At 26.7% G+C, this 17,362-nt stretch overlaps 2 protein-coding genes across 2 annotated transcripts; one reads left to right on the top strand and one right to left on the bottom strand.

Annotated features, from left to right (window-relative positions):
* Window positions 1-9,627: 9,627 nt before the first annotated feature.
* mRpL48 (mitochondrial ribosomal protein L48) lies at window positions 9,628-11,091 on the top strand. The gene is made up of 4 exons (XM_089219335.1): window positions 9,628-9,974; window positions 10,325-10,566; window positions 10,633-10,735; window positions 10,796-11,091. Exons 1-4 carry the CDS (start codon window positions 9,954-9,956, stop codon window positions 10,985-10,987), a joined length of 558 nt encoding a protein of 185 aa, XP_089075461.1. The 5' UTR covers window positions 9,628-9,953; the 3' UTR covers window positions 10,988-11,091.
* An 874-nt stretch (window positions 11,092-11,965) lies between these two features.
* On the bottom strand, window positions 11,966-17,228 carry frtz (WD repeat-containing and planar cell polarity effector protein fritz). The gene is made up of 12 exons (XM_015517593.2): window positions 16,838-17,228; window positions 16,574-16,709; window positions 16,323-16,503; window positions 15,964-16,261; window positions 15,722-15,824; window positions 15,437-15,661; window positions 13,635-13,894; window positions 13,372-13,580; window positions 13,123-13,246; window positions 12,711-13,050; window positions 12,523-12,649; window positions 11,966-12,407 (listed from the first exon to the last, which is right to left on the bottom strand). The coding sequence occupies exons 1-12, from the start codon at window positions 16,918-16,920 to the stop codon at window positions 12,328-12,330; spliced, it is 2,166 nt and encodes a 721-aa protein (XP_015373079.1). The 5' UTR covers window positions 16,921-17,228; the 3' UTR covers window positions 11,966-12,327.
* Window positions 17,229-17,362: the final 134 nt, after the last annotated feature.

The raw sequence follows: 17,362 nt of genomic DNA on the forward strand, positions 1-17,362 counted from the left end.
TAAGAAATGTACAATTTGTATTCGTAATATATTTATCATTACACAATAGACTTTTTTTTAACATTAGCATCTTTATCTATGGCTATTATCATTCTGTAGGTTACAGATTGATTTAGAAACACTTCAGCATATTTGTCAAGGATTTGCCACTAAAAACCCAGGTGGTCACCCATCCGGGAGCTAGCGACGCCGGACAATGCTTGACTTAGTTTTTAAAGATAACAGCCAACACGGCACCATCACACTGCGCCGCAAAATGCACATTTTGTGTACCCATTTATTTTATTCTAGGCATTGGTACAAGAATATCTACTATTGCAGTGTCTATATACCAGGCCAAAGGAATATACATTTTTCTCAAGGCGTCAACTACATGGTTATTAGCCTGGCTTCACTGCTTGGTTTGAAACACATGTAAATAGGAAGAGGAATCATCACTAAGAACCCAGGTGGTCACCCATCCGGGAGCTAGCGACTCCGGTCCATGCGTAACCTCAGAACATGTGACTTTGGTCAACCATACTGCTATTATACCAAGTCCCCAAAATACTTTTTAAAACATAAAGAAACCATAATATAATTTATTTAAAAAAAATGTCTAAAATCATTTACCTACATATACATATATCCAATTTTTGTATTTCATCTATTTTAGCAAGTTAATTTGCTTAGTATAATACTCCTTCCCAATCCTACTAGAAGCGTATTATAATTGTCAAAAAGCTAAATTTCTGAAATTTAGACTATATATTATATGAAAAAATAATTACTTATCACTAGATCTCATTTCTTTCCATTATTATAAATTTGAATAAGTGTAATATAACTGGTCGTTAAAATTGCCTCTAATCTCTTAACACCTACATAGGCGTAATCTGGTGTGGCATGGAGGGGAGGGACTTAGCGTTAGCACCCAAAATTATTATTATTATTTAATTAATTATTAATGTTGCACATTCCATAAATAGATTATACATGAGTTTATTGCAAAAAATGACCCTTGTATATTCATACAAAAAAATAAAAATAAATGTTTATTGGAATTCAAGTTTAAGTGTATGTATTTTTTTAACCCTATAAATAGGGCGTATTCAATAGCATGCATTTGATAATTTTTTAGTGCATAAAAAATCTTGCTCTACAGTTCTAACTATACTACTTACGAATTCCAATTATTCCTACTTTCAAGTTTATTATTTTAATTATAATTAATGTCCAAAAGTACTTTAATAAAAGTATACAAATACTATTTAAGTCATAAATTATTTTATGTTTAGTGAATATAATAATTTGCCATCATGCCCTAATATAATAACCTAATCTTCTAATAGTATTAAGTATAATAAAGCATTTTACTGAATTTATATATTTCATAAAAGAATACATTTCGTATTAATCTAAATAAGTAGTTTGTGTTCGGTTTCTTTTTTTAAAAATGAATTTGTTTTAAAATATTTAAATTATTTAAAGAATTTGATTTTTTTTTTTTGAAAAATAAAAGTATAATAATTTAATGTTTCCTATTTTAAAGTTTTTTTTATATATATATATATATATAAAAAGCTATAATATATATTTGACAACGCTGTAAATATAAATAAAATGTTTGTTATTTTAAAGATGTAACAGGGCATTCCTATACAAACTCTTATAATACAAACAGTCAACAATCAATAGCCAATTCAACTTGATAACACTTTAGAAGATGCCAGTACATTTTTTTTTCTCTCTTCTTAGACCGACGCACAATATACCAAATTTTTACGTTTATCATTATTGTAAAAGAAAATTTTGGTATAATATACGTGGGTTAGAGAAAGAAAAGATACACCGACATCCTCTTAAACGGCCTAACCAACCTTTTCTTTTTATTCTATCCAATAAGTCGAAAGTTGTAAACCTATTGACTTGGTGGTTTCTGCCAAAGAGTCTGTTACCTTTGCAATTAAAGATCCTTTCCTACGTATTCCGCATTGTTAACATAACTAACCTACCTAACTATTTCCCCTTCACCCACCTAACCAAACCTAATCGTCTCCGACACCCAAAACCTATCTATCTATCTCGCTCCTCATCCCTCTATGCCCTCTTACAAACTCTCTCTACATTCATTCTTAAACCCTAACTATCTCTCCCTATATCTCTCTTACTCCCTTTCAGTCTCTCAAATCCTCTCTAATCCCTCTCTCACACACTATAACTGTATACCCCCTTTATCTCTTCAACCCCTCCATCACCCTTACTCTATCTATTTATCTATCTCCCTAATCCTCTCTCTTCCTATCTCTCATTCTTCCTATCCCTCTCTTTCCCTATCACTCATTCTCCTTATGCCTCTCCATTCCAATCCATTTTTATCCTCCCCCTCTCACAACTCTCTCAATCTCACACTCCCAGTCACTATAGTACCTACAGGTCATCGTACCTGATAATCGTTGAAAATATTTAAATATAATTGAGGAAATCATTTAAAAAAAACAAATTTAAAAATATTATGCCTCACCAATTTTCTAATTTTTATCATGACTATTTATTTTCGGAATAGTGTTATACCAGTGGTTTCAATACAAATAATTTTAAATTATGTATCCTCAGATCAATTAACAATATAAAAGGTAACCTACTAAAAAATAGAGAAATATCTACTTACCCCATGTCCGAATCATAATCTTCAAAATACTGTATCGTTGACACATTTTACACTGCTGAATATGATATTTTATTCTTAGTTGTCAAATTTTCACCGACGAATACCATTTCTGAAATTATACGCTCTCAGTAAAAAGGTCAACAATATTTTATGACCTATGAGTTTTTAGGCATTACAGATAATAAATATCTAAAATAACCATTTAATATTTAATTTTGACCCTGCCTAGTTATTATTATGTGTTAATTTGGGTTTTGAACATTTTATTTAAGAATCTATTAGTTTTTTTAGATACCTATACGAATATAAAATTTCTTTACTTTTAGTTATTATCTACCAGAGCTCGGGTGCTCATTTTTATTTTAATAATAGTTTATGATATTAGTATTAATTACTATTGCTTATTAGTTGTTGTATTTATTTTATTTCAATAATATCTAAATTTTATACCAATTAATTGTATGTTAATTTTTGTAATATCGTATTTTAGAAAATAAGTAATACATTTTTTTTTTTTAGGAGTACAAGGTATAGGACCTTATGGTATAGATATTAGGCGAACAACAATGGTTATACATCACTATAATATGCCTGATATTTCAGTAAAAAAAATTCTATATTAAAATAATAGTTTCCTATGACCTATCTCCTTCAGTTTTTACTAAAACTTAAAAAAAAAAATGTAATCTCTAGGAAAATTGAATCAAATAGAAATAATATTGTTAATGAAATAGAAGAACCTTTTGTTATTATTACCTTATATTAAATAGAATTGATATTTCTATGTTATTAATGAAGTTGGAGAGGTATTTTCGAATACTTATATTGAATAAGATAAATCCGATAATTTTTGCTGTCAAAAGTTGGATGATTACGAGGAAAAACGGACGATCTTTTTACTATAACTAAATCGTTCATCTAAATCAACTACTAATGAACGATATTTCAATAACTGGTATTCCCATTACTAAAAACGAATATCTAATTGAAATAATCAAATTTATTTCAGACATTCTTAAATCTAAAATCCTATATCATTCCGCCTCTCGTTTAAAATCCAAAAGTAATGTTGAGTCTGAAATCATTGTTATATTCTCAATAGTTTAATTCAAGAGAAGAGGCATTTATATCAGAAATAAAAACAAAAAAAAAACCATTGAAATCTAATCATATACACTTCATCTTCTCGGAAAAAAACTGTCTTCATAGCATAAATCATACTAACAAGACATATACCTTAAGAAATTTTTTTGGCTAGCTAAGCAGTTTATTGAGGCATATATGATTGGAAATATGTCTGGGCAAATTCATATGGCGTATTTATTAGGAAAACAGAAGGTAAACAACTATACTGAATTACTGAAACTTCAATCAGTGGATGATGCCTATCTTTAATTTAGATATTAATAATAAAATGGATGGATCAGGGCTCGCGAAAATTGTATTATATCTAAATAATTACCAAGTTATAACAAAATAAGTAAGTATCGTAGTATTACAATAACATTATTATGTTCTTAAATCATGATATTAGATAAATGTATTATAAAATATATAAATAATTTTAATTATATAAATACAATGTACTGTGATGATGGTGTGAATTGCTTCTTGTACAAAATAGATGAAATAATACAAAATTCTTCAAAAAATAATAACTTGGACAACCAAAGGATTAGTGATCTCAATTAACAATAAACATAAAATATCCAAAAAAATATTATTAAGCCCATTCAATATTAATTTAAAAATAAATATAGAAAATATAGAAATTGACTTACTATTTTAAATTAAGCAAAAAAAAAAAAAACACGCATTAGGTAGGTACTAAAGTCTAAAACCTTTTTAAAAATCATAAATATAACCCTAAAAAAATATAGCAACTAACTAATGAGATTGAAGGTAATCTAAATCTATAAATAAAAATATAATTATAAATGAAATCCAGAAAAATGATCATACTTTACTAAAGTCTAAAAGATAGTTATTAATTTATAAGTTATAGATAGTTAGTTGTAGATTTAATAAACGTTATAGTAGTCTATTAGATAGCTAGAAATATATAATTATAATTTTAAGTATACCATATCTAAACTGTTCTAATTTCAAATATCCAAATTATTATATAGTAATTATATCATATCTTATAACCTTATCAAATGATGTTATATTCATTTTATTATGAATACTAATATCATCTTATTTATAATATACATATATATTTTCCTCTTTTGATATATTGTAATTAAAATTTTCTTTTATCTGTTTGATTTTAGACTATTTATAGCACCTATGTATATTTTATTTAATGTTTATTGTAACTAATGATATACTACTTAAGGAACTCATCACCTTCAATTGGTACAAGCTTAAGTTATAGAAGGTGATTAAACGGTCATCTATTGACTATTTGTATTCAATAACCTATTGAAAATTGTTTGTTTGCGAATAAATAAATATATCCTAATATACCTACTTATAACGTTGGATTTGAACAAGTTACCAGTTACAAATTATGGGTTATCAGTTATCAGTAGGGCTGGGATGTTAATGCCCTAAAAAAACCCAAAAAAATGACCTTAAAAAAAATAACTAGAGTAATAAAACTGGTGTTTACGACGACAAAACTCGTACTGAACGTTGAACGACATCATCGGATGTCGATTTTACCGATTTAAGATTATTTAACAGGAAATGCGGGTAGTGTTTACTCAAACCTTGTCCAATAATATAATACGAATTACGAGTACCTACCTAAATACTTATAATCTGTTATATTCATATAAAAACCATGTTGGTGTAAAAATCTTAAAATAAAATTTCAAATTCATACTTGGTTTCCAATAACTCTAAAATGCCCTAAAAAATTAAGAAAATGATCTAAAAACTAAATAATCCCAAAAAATGCAGAATAAACTTTCTTATTCTCATTCATAAGTACATAAAACAAATTTGTGACCAGACGAGCATCGCACAGTAAGCTTTGGAAAACAATGCAAAGTGCATCGAATTCCCAGCCCTAGTTATCAGTTATACCTACCTAACTAGTAGTCCTATTAATTAAACTAAAATGCTTATTTCAACACATATATATTATATACCTAGGTTATAATTATTAAATTATAATTATTCTAAACGACTACCACATATTTTAAATTATTCGATCTCGCGTATTTATTTATTTCGAGCTCAGAAATAAAATATGCGTCAACGATACATGGGTAGCATTTTTTTTTTTTTTTTTGTGACATTAAATATAATTATGTTGATCGTAAAAAATAAATTTAAGCCCCAAAAGAACATGAAAACAAATTTACCTCAAACATCGGCTCTTTCGATGAGCTTTGATGGAATCCGCGACGTCTGTGAAATCTGACGTTGAAGTGAGAACGCATCAAATACTGACTTGAAGTCTAAAAATATTATGATTTGTGAAAATAAAATCATACAGATTGCAGTATATTTTTAGTTCATATCTGTTTTGCTATTGAAATTTTAGAATCTTTAATTGACTGCATCGCCTATTGACAATTACTTTGACAATTGCCATGTAGTATATTATTATATTACGTCAATCACATAAATCCAAAGATATATTATATCATAATGCAATTCTTATATCAAGGCGATCAATGTTTACGATTTTCTCAATGAAATAATGGTTTTTGATATAATATCAATCACCAAAATAATTTATAACTTTAAATTTAAAATACAACAATATACCTAGGTATAGTAATAGTATTTTAATTATTTTTTATTTGATTATTGATTAAGATTGTATTGAAATATTAGAAACACATAAATATTTTAATAAAACTTTTTTTATGAATTTTAAAATATAATTGGATAATACCTAATTTTTAGTTTTTAATATGTTAATTTTAATTGTATAGTGTAGGTACTATCTAACATCTAAGTATGTTTTATATTTTTGATTTTAAACTATTTAATAATATTTAAAATTTAAAATTTCTCATGTTTAATTCCGATAAGTAAAAATATGTGTTCTGAATGTAAAAAAAATATTTTAAATTTAATACAAGCTTCCTCGTAATATATTTGTGTATTGTTAGTTTAAGACGTTTAAGTACACTAAAGCAATTTTCAAAATAGATATTTAAACTTAATTTTAGTTTTTATTCAATTGTGTTTTCGTTACAGTTTACAATTTATTTTGAATATTTTTTAAAAGGGTTAAATTCTAAAATGAATAGTTTTAAAAAGATTTAATTAAAATATGAATGTTTAGTATAATAGAATGAAAAATTATAAAATTATTTATTCATTGCGAAAAGTCACTATTGTAAAATACCTTCACTATTTTATTGAAAGGCATTAAATATATTATACAATACGTTACTCTTCAATACTGAGTTTGGTATAAGTGAATTACAATAATATTTTATAATAAAAATAAATTATAATATAGTATAATATTTAGATACCATTTTTTTGGTAGAAGTACACTCAGTATACTTTATAGTCTTTATACTAGCTATAGCTACTATATTAGGTACCTACCAATATATTGGTTGAAAATTAATTGACTTACTACTTGTTAATGTATTATCGACTACCTATTGTATAACTACACATACTTAGAAATAGAGGTTGACACTATCTTCTTTCAAAATCGTTTTAGGCAGAGATAAAATAATAAATTATTGAATTCAGGTTATCCATTACATCCTACTCGTTGACAAGGTACATTGAAAAACTTGATTTCCTCCTCAGTTTCCCTGCTTTACAAAACTATTTAATGTTTGATAAATTATGGCGTTGCTTTAATCGTGATTGGTTCACAGCAGACGTAATCGTAATATTAATTTATTTTATAATTCACTCGTTATTCAATTCGCCCAAGTCAATCCAAACCCTAGAACTTTACGCCGGAATTTGAGCTTTTCGCCGCGGATGGGTAGAGCTTAAATGTTATAATGTAGGTACTAACTAAACGCTTATCGTGTAACAGTGAAAACAATTTTTAATCATGCAAGACATAAGAACGCCGGGGTGTAATACTGTAGTATGCCTAGATGTACGACACTATTTATTATAGGTACCTCTTTAATTGTGAAAATATATTATTATTCTACGATCTGGATTTGTCGTCGTCGTTTTTGCATACGTATTTTATGCGTTGCGCGCTCAGTAATAAAATACCCATCTACATCACCCGCGTAGGAGATTGATCATTGATCGGACAATAAATATTAGTTATAACACTAAAAAGTAAACTATTTAAGCCTTTAAAAGAATAGTCTATCAAACTTACACATAAATCAAGTTAAATACAGCTGAGCAATATCTAGAGTTCAAACGGCATATCAAGGAACTGCTCTCCTTTCATAATATGTCTTCATCTCACTCTGAACTGAAGTCTGAAAGTATCGAATTATTTTAAGAAAATAACTTGAGCACAATGAAATATGAAATTAAAAAAATTATGAATCGTCTCGAACAAATGTCGAGTGACGACAATACGATTTTACGTTTGCCACGGATGATAGATACTATAATACATCGTCATCGATTTTCAAATTTATTACTTTTTTTATGACAAAATACATTTTTATTTCATTTTCCGAAACAGAATATTATTCGTAGCATGAGAAATTAGAATTTGCAATTTAATTTTAAATTAAAATTAAAATTTATAACAAAATATAAATTTCTAATTTAAAATGAATATAGGAATATATTAATATAATATATGTTAGGTAGCGGAAATGTATGTAATACGTTATTTTATAGAATAACTAGTTATTCTATAAAATTCCCAATTATGCTTGTTAATATATTAACTACAAAATTTTACTATTTAATTTATAAAATACCAGTTGGGTTTTCGCTAATGTATGAAATTTATAATGTTAAGTAGATGTCCTGGACTCGATTAGATAATTTCCTCCGTTGTGTAGAACTGTAATTTTATGTTATAATTTATGTAAATTAAATTGTAAATACAAATCTATAGTATGTATTGTAAAAAAAAATAAAATGGAAATTTTGAATTTTGTTTCCTAAAAATACCTTATACATTATATCGTCGGCTTCTCGCCAAAACTGATATTGACATAGTTTTTTTTTTTTAATGGAATCTGCTTATATTACTGCATATTGGATTTTTTTCAAAATGTTTAATGTAACACTGTTTTTTTTATTAGTAAAGTATTGTATGCAAATATTTTAACCGTCAATGAGTTTTACTGAATAGAAAAATGATTATTAATATTTGTTTAGGCTGAAATCTATATCGGTTTAACATTAATTATTTTTCTTATTGGACTTAGTCAGATGATTATCATTATAGATTGTATTTATTATAATATAGTGAACGTAACATTTTCTATGTGGTGCATGGGTCAGAGAAAAAAAACAGAAATTCACTGACAATTTGTTCAGATTAAAGTAAAACAACTTTTGAATGTGGTTAAGGATTATAAGAATTAAGTTACGAAATTGAAAGCAAAATCCATTACTATAGTTTTTTTAAATTAATCCAAATCTCAAATTCTGGAAACAAATAATTTCTGGTGATAGGTGATTTTTGTGAGACTAACAATCACTTTTAAACGTATAATTTATTAGTCGACTATTTAAAACTATACTAGTTTTATTCGTTTACTTTTTTGACTAGTATAATTGACTTTTTGAATTTAAGATTTTATAAAAATTTAAGAAAAATTATAGTTATGACGTAGGTATTTATTAATTTATTATCTATTTAATATTTTAAGTGACATACGCATTGTAATTATTATCTAAATAAACAAAAAAATATACTTGAACTTGATTAAAAGTATATGTAAAATTACAAATTATCTCATACCTATAATAGATTATAATATAATGGTTTGTACCCACTGAGAATATAGATAAGAATATAATATTCTTATCTATCTCAGTGTTTGTACACAGAATAGGTGAAATTTTTTAAATTATTAAATATTTCACCTATTCTGTGGTTTGTACCTATATGTTATCACAGAATATAACAATATGTTATTATTCAGTAAATTTGGGCACTGTTTCATATAACTGTGATATTACTTATCAGCTTTAAATTTTCTTATCATTCAGCGAAAAACATTCTGGATTTATATGATCCATATTCATTTGGTTTTGGTGTGCCGGTTCATTGAAATAGTAGTTTTAAGTTTTTATTAATAAACCTAACCTTTTATAAATTCTAATTATATAATATATTTATATATATTTATTGTGAATTTCTTTTTTTCGTTTCGCACATATAAGTTTATTTTTCTGTTGGTGTCTCTGTCTTTTCAAAAGAATCAATATGTTTGTGACAAAGTGTTTGGTACGTATACTCTGATTTGTAATAAAAGTCTGTTAATCGATTAAATTTGAGTATTATAGTCTTTTTACAGTTGAATATTTATATCTCATTTAAGTATGTACTGATTAATTCAAAATTCCGAATTAAATTCCAGTTAAACATTTAACATATTATACCTACCTACAACCATATTTATTACTTTATTAGTATAATATTATACTATTTATTAATATTAAACCAAATTTAAGTAGGTACCTAACCAATAATACATTAGGAACCATTAATAATATCAATAGAATTTATTGTATACCTCCTAAGTATCATACACTTATTGTTAAAAATATAATTTTGTAATGCTTACATTTTTGTAGGCTCTACAATGTTTCAAGATGGCTAGATTACAATCTTTTAAATCAGCTAAGGCTTGTATGCCAACTATTCGTAGTTATGGTAGTATTTACGAACCTGAGTACTTAGACCTGTTAAAGCCAGACATTCCTGAATACGAGGAAGTAAATATTCAAATTAAAGGTTACGATTTTGCTATACTAGAATCGTTTCAAAAATTTGTTCACAGTATTGCAGAAAATATGAACCTTGAAGTATCTGATGGGTGATTACTAGTTTAATTAGTTTTATTATGTCTATGAAATATAAATCATTCAATATTTTATTTTAGGTGGGCTTTACCTCCTCAAACAATAAATGTCAAACGATTGGTGCCCAATAGCGAAAATGTAGAAGCCCAATACACGTTAAGTGTTTACGAACGTAATATACAAGTATGCGTGAACCTGAAATGTAGAATACGATATTTTTATTAAACATTGTCTGTTTTCTAGGTTGTTGATGTCCCCACTACTAAGCTTTCCTTACTTATTGAAGTAATAGAAGACTCACTACCTGCCGGTGTTAAGGCATCAATTCACAAACATACTGACGAACATGAAGTAATCAGGTATATACCAGACAACGAACTGAAATTATTAAAAGATCAATTGGAAGAAATGGGTGGCTCAAAAAAAAAAAAGTGAGTTTGTAAAATACTTATTTTATTGTTAATTTTGTAACATTATATTGTACTAGGTACCTTAATATTATATTGTAAGTAATATAATACAATTTGAGAAATTTGAAATATTGTATTTTTTTATGTAAACACTTTTATTCATGAAAAACCTTAGTTTAAATGATTTTGTTCTGTCTTTCATCACTTAGTTTCTTTCAAATGACAATAAGTATGAAAACCACCACTAAGTATTAAGTTTAACTTCCCAAAAGCTAAATGTCCTTGCGGATACTGATAACTAGATGTAAGCATTCAAGTAAGTTATTCAAAATGATTTATGAACTTTGAATATCGAATTTATACATAAATGTAGTCTAAAAATTGGAATAGAATCATATAACATAGACTTAATAGTGTTTAAATAATCAAATAATCAAATAAAATTACAGTAGAATTCACTTATTACTTTGCTGTATGATATTCTGGATATAACAATTTTCTGCCTTTATTTAGTTGGTTGTATATCACACATGCATTAATGTTTTTATCAATTGGATATAATAATCTGAATCACTAGGTCTTTTGAAAATCATTACAAGCTGATTCCATTGTATTTTGAAATATTTAAATTACAAAATACTCGTTCTCTTTTTCCCGAGAAAATTGGATTGTGAAAAAAACTGATTGTGGCCTATCTTCTACAAAAACATATGGTCATTGACTATGTGGAAGGTATTTCATAGATGAGCCTGCTGGAGGTAATTTAGTACTCTCGAATCAATCAAGTTTTCTTGTGAAAAGAGAGTATAGTTAAATATACATAAGGTATCTGAGAAAAAAAAAATTGTTTTAATATTGGTATAAAAATAAATGTTTTATTAAAAACTAATTTGGTGTAAAATGAAATATCTAAATAAACTGCATAACAACAATAATATAATGAAAAAAAAAATATATATATATATGTTAATAAATAAACAGTGTAACAATAATAATAATTATTACATAAATATTTTTATAATAATATTATAATAAATAAAATATATTTTAACAATAGTACATAATATGGCATTAATTTGGTAAAATTGGCAAGAAAAACAAAAAGTATATCATATATTTCATAAAATAAATACCAAACCACCATTATGAGTATTCATGTAATCTATTTTTTTAGCCATAAATATATTTATATTAAATGGACGGCATTGTAAAAGTTGTCAAACATTACTTTATAAACAAGTATCTAAAATAAAATTTATCCATAACCCACCGATGTAAATTTAGACAGTCTTTAGAGTTAATACTAATACTAATGATATATTTGTTTAATATTATTAAAATATAAATTGTTTTGATGGAAAAATATCATACAATACCAAAATGGACGACTTTAATAGTTTTATCAGGTTGCGGTTTAGTTGTAATTTGACTTTGTTGATTGTTTTCTAAATTATTATATATGTGATAATATATAATACACACACACATATATATATATAAAACATTTAATTAGAATAAAGTATAATTATTTAAATAATTTAATAAATATTTAATACAAACCTAAACGAGTATTTTGGGTGAGTAATTGCTGTTCAAAAGGATATTTTAAGTGTGGCACACTATCCAATGAAGTTGTTGGTAATTCTATATTTTTTGTGTGAACGTGTTCAACATGAGAAGCAGTATACTAGGAAAAATAAAATAAAAATCAAGTAATTAAAATGGTTTTATTTAAAACTATTACATACTGGTACACTTATAGTTGTAACATTGTTCAGGGATCTGTTGTTAGATATTGATGGAATGAACAATGACGGAGAAGATGTTGCGATGGACACATTTGGCAAAGGTGGCCTTAATGAGCTTGACGGGGAATTTGAATGACAGTCTGTACAGTCACAATCAGACGATTGACTAGAATGTGAATCGTCTGATTCTGATGACACAATTTGATTTGCTTTTTCCAATGCCATGGTTGCCATAGCTCTAGTGCCAATCCCTGATTTTGTAGCCCAATACAGATCCATAAATAAATCTCTGTCATTCAAATCAATAGCTAGACTGTAAGCTTTTTCATAAAGTTCATATCTGTAATCAACAATTTTTTGGTAAAATATTTTTTAACGGAAATTGCAGTTGATAAATTTAATTTATAAGCACCTCACTAAATGATGAAAAAAACGACGTGCAATATTTCGAACAGGTTCAAAATATTCGTGTTTGACATCTTCACTTAACGGTATAATAGGTTGGTAGAAACTACCAATTGCAGATTGTAATTGCACTGTTGTAAATATAATATAAGATTATTAAAGAGTCAAGTAATTATTCTTTTTTACATTACTTTTTAATTTTAGAAATATTCAAGTTAATGGTTACTTAATAGTTAATACTTAAGAGCCACATTACCTTCTCTTACAGGAGTAAATGACAGTCGAAACAAATAATTTGTTATTTGTTGCAAGGTTGATAAACAAAGTGGCCCATCAGAATGCCAATCTAGTCCCAGTAGAAAGTTAAGCGCATGATCAACATCATTTTCATTTAAATACATGGAAACCAATTGATTTATACACAACTTTCCAATGCCAAGAACCTTAATGGCAATCACAGGGCCCCTAAATGTATAACATTATAATTAAAAGGACCAAACATATTAAAAATATTCATACTTTTCAAATATAAGGTGAAGAACAGCATCAGATTGGTTCACAGGTTGTTTTGTTGTTTCATATGGCATCCATTTCATGGAGAAAAGTTTTCGGTTCCCAACTTTGGATTGAAAATCTAACCAAGCTGATGAATTTGTTTCTTCTGTTAATGGTTGAAGACGAATGCACGACAAGCACGAATCGTAACACTGTATATTACCATTGCTATCTGACACAGCAATCACATTACCATCGGGATGCCAATCCAAATACTCTACAGGCTAGTCAATTAAAAATACACAAATTTAGTAATAAACACATTATATTCAATATATTTATTGTAAATTGAATTTTTAACATGCAAACACCTATATAGCACTTAAGTTGACATAATTTAGCATCAATATATTTTATTTTTATACAAATTGGGTTTAAGATTACTATGTGCGATATTCTATATGATAAGTAATTATTAATTATCATTTATAATTTTTAATTCAAAAGTTATTTTATAATCAGGGCTGTGAATTTAATGCACTTAAAAACTATTAAATATGCATGCATGTATGCACTAAAATCTGACAAAATATGCTCTAAAAATTCTTAAAATATGCTAAAAAAACTACAAAAATTAAATTTTTATTTTTCTTTTTTTCATTAGTAAATGTTTTTTTTATTAATTTTAGTTTAAATATTAGTATTTTTACTTCTTGATATGATTATATGAGTTATTGATCTTAACTAGTCTTGGTCTTCGTCGAGTTGATATCAGCAAATTAATTTAATCTCGACTTCAATAGTACAATAGGTAGTCAATAATATTATACATTAAATACCCGAGTAAAAATAGAATTATTTCGATAAAACTATAAAAGTTATAGTTTATACCTACTATAAGATTGACCGAAAAAATGTAAATATTACGAAAAAAAAGCATTTAAACAAAAATATTATTAAAACATGCATTTGTATGCCCTAACCCATGAAATATGCGAAAATATGCAAAATAAAATTTAGTATTTGAATTACAAATAAGTCAAAATTTTTTTTATAAAGTGTAGCAAAAAAACATGCAAATGCATTAAATTCACAGCCCTGTTTATAATAATTGATAAGTTTTAATGAATAATGAAAAATAAACAATTAGGTATAATTATATTATTATTTAAAATTTAATATATATCAATGATAATAGTATTTATTAATGCAGGTATCTCTAATGTGGAGAATTGATAAGTACATTAGAACTCCAATTATCCGAACGCCAATCATCCGGGCGTCCAATTAACCGGACGAGTAAAATACGGCACGTGCCGTTATTCATACACATGTTTCATAATCATTTTTAGATTAGATAAAGAATAGGTACTACATATATATTATTCTTAATAATATCCGTCATTCCAACGTAGGTATATTAAAAATTATCGATAATAAAATACATATACATATAACATTTTACAATATTGCCACACATACATAAATATTATTCTTAGTAAGTCAGTTGTTGTATAATCAAATTATGGTTACGTGTGTATATAACTTTTGATATATCATATGTCAATCATCCGGATATTTGCTTATCCGGACCACCCTTGACATTAATTAGTCCGGATAATTGGAGTTCTACTGTAATTTTATTGTAGTAGAATTAAAGTGGATATTATGATATAAAAAGCTTTTATTAAGCATTTTTAACTTACTATAATATTAATGCAAGTTAATAGTTGTTTTTTAAGTGATAGTTAGTTATTTGGATACTACACTTTTTTTTAAAATTATTTTAATAGTAGTATAAGAAAAATAAAAACCAATCTACTTACAAAAGCAGTTTTTACTGAACATGTGATAGATAATTTGAAATTGTGGATAAACAGTATGGAATCATTATATGAAAAACATATACGTGTGTCATCCTTGTTTAACCAGGCATTTATTATGGTAGCAGAACACCAATCAAATGGACTAATTGTCACTACCTTGACTAGATGTAATTTTGTATTAGTCACTTCATACGTACTAAAATCGAAACGAGGGTCGTTGCAATTCTGATAAACAAAACATTATATATTTAATGATTTTTTTTTTATTTAAAAAAAAATACTCACCTTCTGTTCCAAAATGAATATAATATTTGATATTGTTTTACTAAATGATACAATAATAGGATCTTGTTTGGTATGATAATAGCAACAAAGTTGTAGTCGAGGCCTAAACATAAATTTGTGGATAAATATGTTACAATGTAGGTACTTATTTATTTTTATTTCCTAGATGTTATATTAATAAAATGCACAGGTATAATATGAGTATACGAGTATAAGGTCAACATTTATTTCTTATGTCTTACCCAATAATTTTATATACATGAACATTAGCTCTATGTTCATCTTTCACCAAAGGATTCCACGGATAAACTTCATTTATTGATGACTTGGACCAAGTGGCCACCATTGTTGCAGATACATTAAATGTAATCTTTCGTTCATTTTTTCTATTAGTAGTAAAATTGCTAAAATCAAATAATCCAATTTTTGGATCTAGAAATGACCATTTATTAAGTGTGCGATCGAATGAACGTCCAAAATATATGATGCCCAATTTATGATCCGAAAATGAGCATAAAAGTACTTGTTTTGCATATGATACTAGAAAAGAATATATTTGGCTTTATAACTCTATTAAACAATGTATTGAGTCATGACATACCGTTAATGAATTGTTCGCATTGAAATTTTGATTGTAAAAATTTATCAGTAATAATTTCGATTATATCACAAGTAACGGGATCAAATGTGACGAATATAGTTGATCCGTTACTAACTATAAATGCGATTCTGTCTCTTTTTATCCATTCAACAGCAATCAAATGGTGATCGTTTAGTTCATTCTGAATATTAAGGTGTTAAACATCAATTATTTAAAAGACATAGTAGGTAGATGCATTATTAATTACTCACTTCAAAATATTTTAACAAATCTCTCAATTTCAACGGTCTCTTATTAGACACAGACCAATTACATCCGATCGCTTCCACATAGTTTTTCTTGATGATCTTGTCTGTAGATGTTTCCGTTTCTTTTTTCTCATTATATCTGCACAGATATTATACATTTAACGACATGACATAATATAATAGATTAACATGGGGAACCCATAGAAATGAAATGAAAATAATAGTTTTTGACCTTGCGAGATCGACGAAACTATTGCTTGTACGTACTTGAAGTGACTAAGATCTGTGTAGCTAACAGTAAGATCGTTTCTCAACGTCCAGTAATGACATTCACAAACGAATGTAAGCATTACACTGTTTTAATCAAATAAAATGTGTGTAGACGTATTTGAACATTTTTCAGAGCTACGAATGGATTTGTCACATAATAATATCGACCATGGAGTTATAGGCGAAAAACAAACCAAATGCCAATAATTCAAACCGAAAAATTGAAATGCACGTGAGATAACGATCGGTGTTTGTAGGTTTTACTTTTTTCGAAGTAGTGGAAGTTGAGTCCTCCGTTTACTTTACAGTTATTTAAAGAATAATAATTATTATGATTCGAAAGTATAACAAATTATTATTCTGTGTTATTATTGTTGCCAAAATAATTTGCTCGTTATCAGTGATTTAATCACATAGCGGAAATATAATCAACAAGTAGCACAGTAGAAATAGTTTTCCCTGCTACGTCGTTTATTCTTTATTCCAAGCACAGATTAATAGATTATGTTATATGTGATAGTC

Source organism: Diuraphis noxia, unplaced genomic scaffold (assembly GCF_037042655.1).
Source record: "Diuraphis noxia isolate RWA-SAM2 unplaced genomic scaffold, SU_Dnox_SAM2 contig0002, whole genome shotgun sequence".
Classification (NCBI taxonomy): domain Eukaryota; kingdom Metazoa; phylum Arthropoda; class Insecta; order Hemiptera; family Aphididae; genus Diuraphis; species Diuraphis noxia.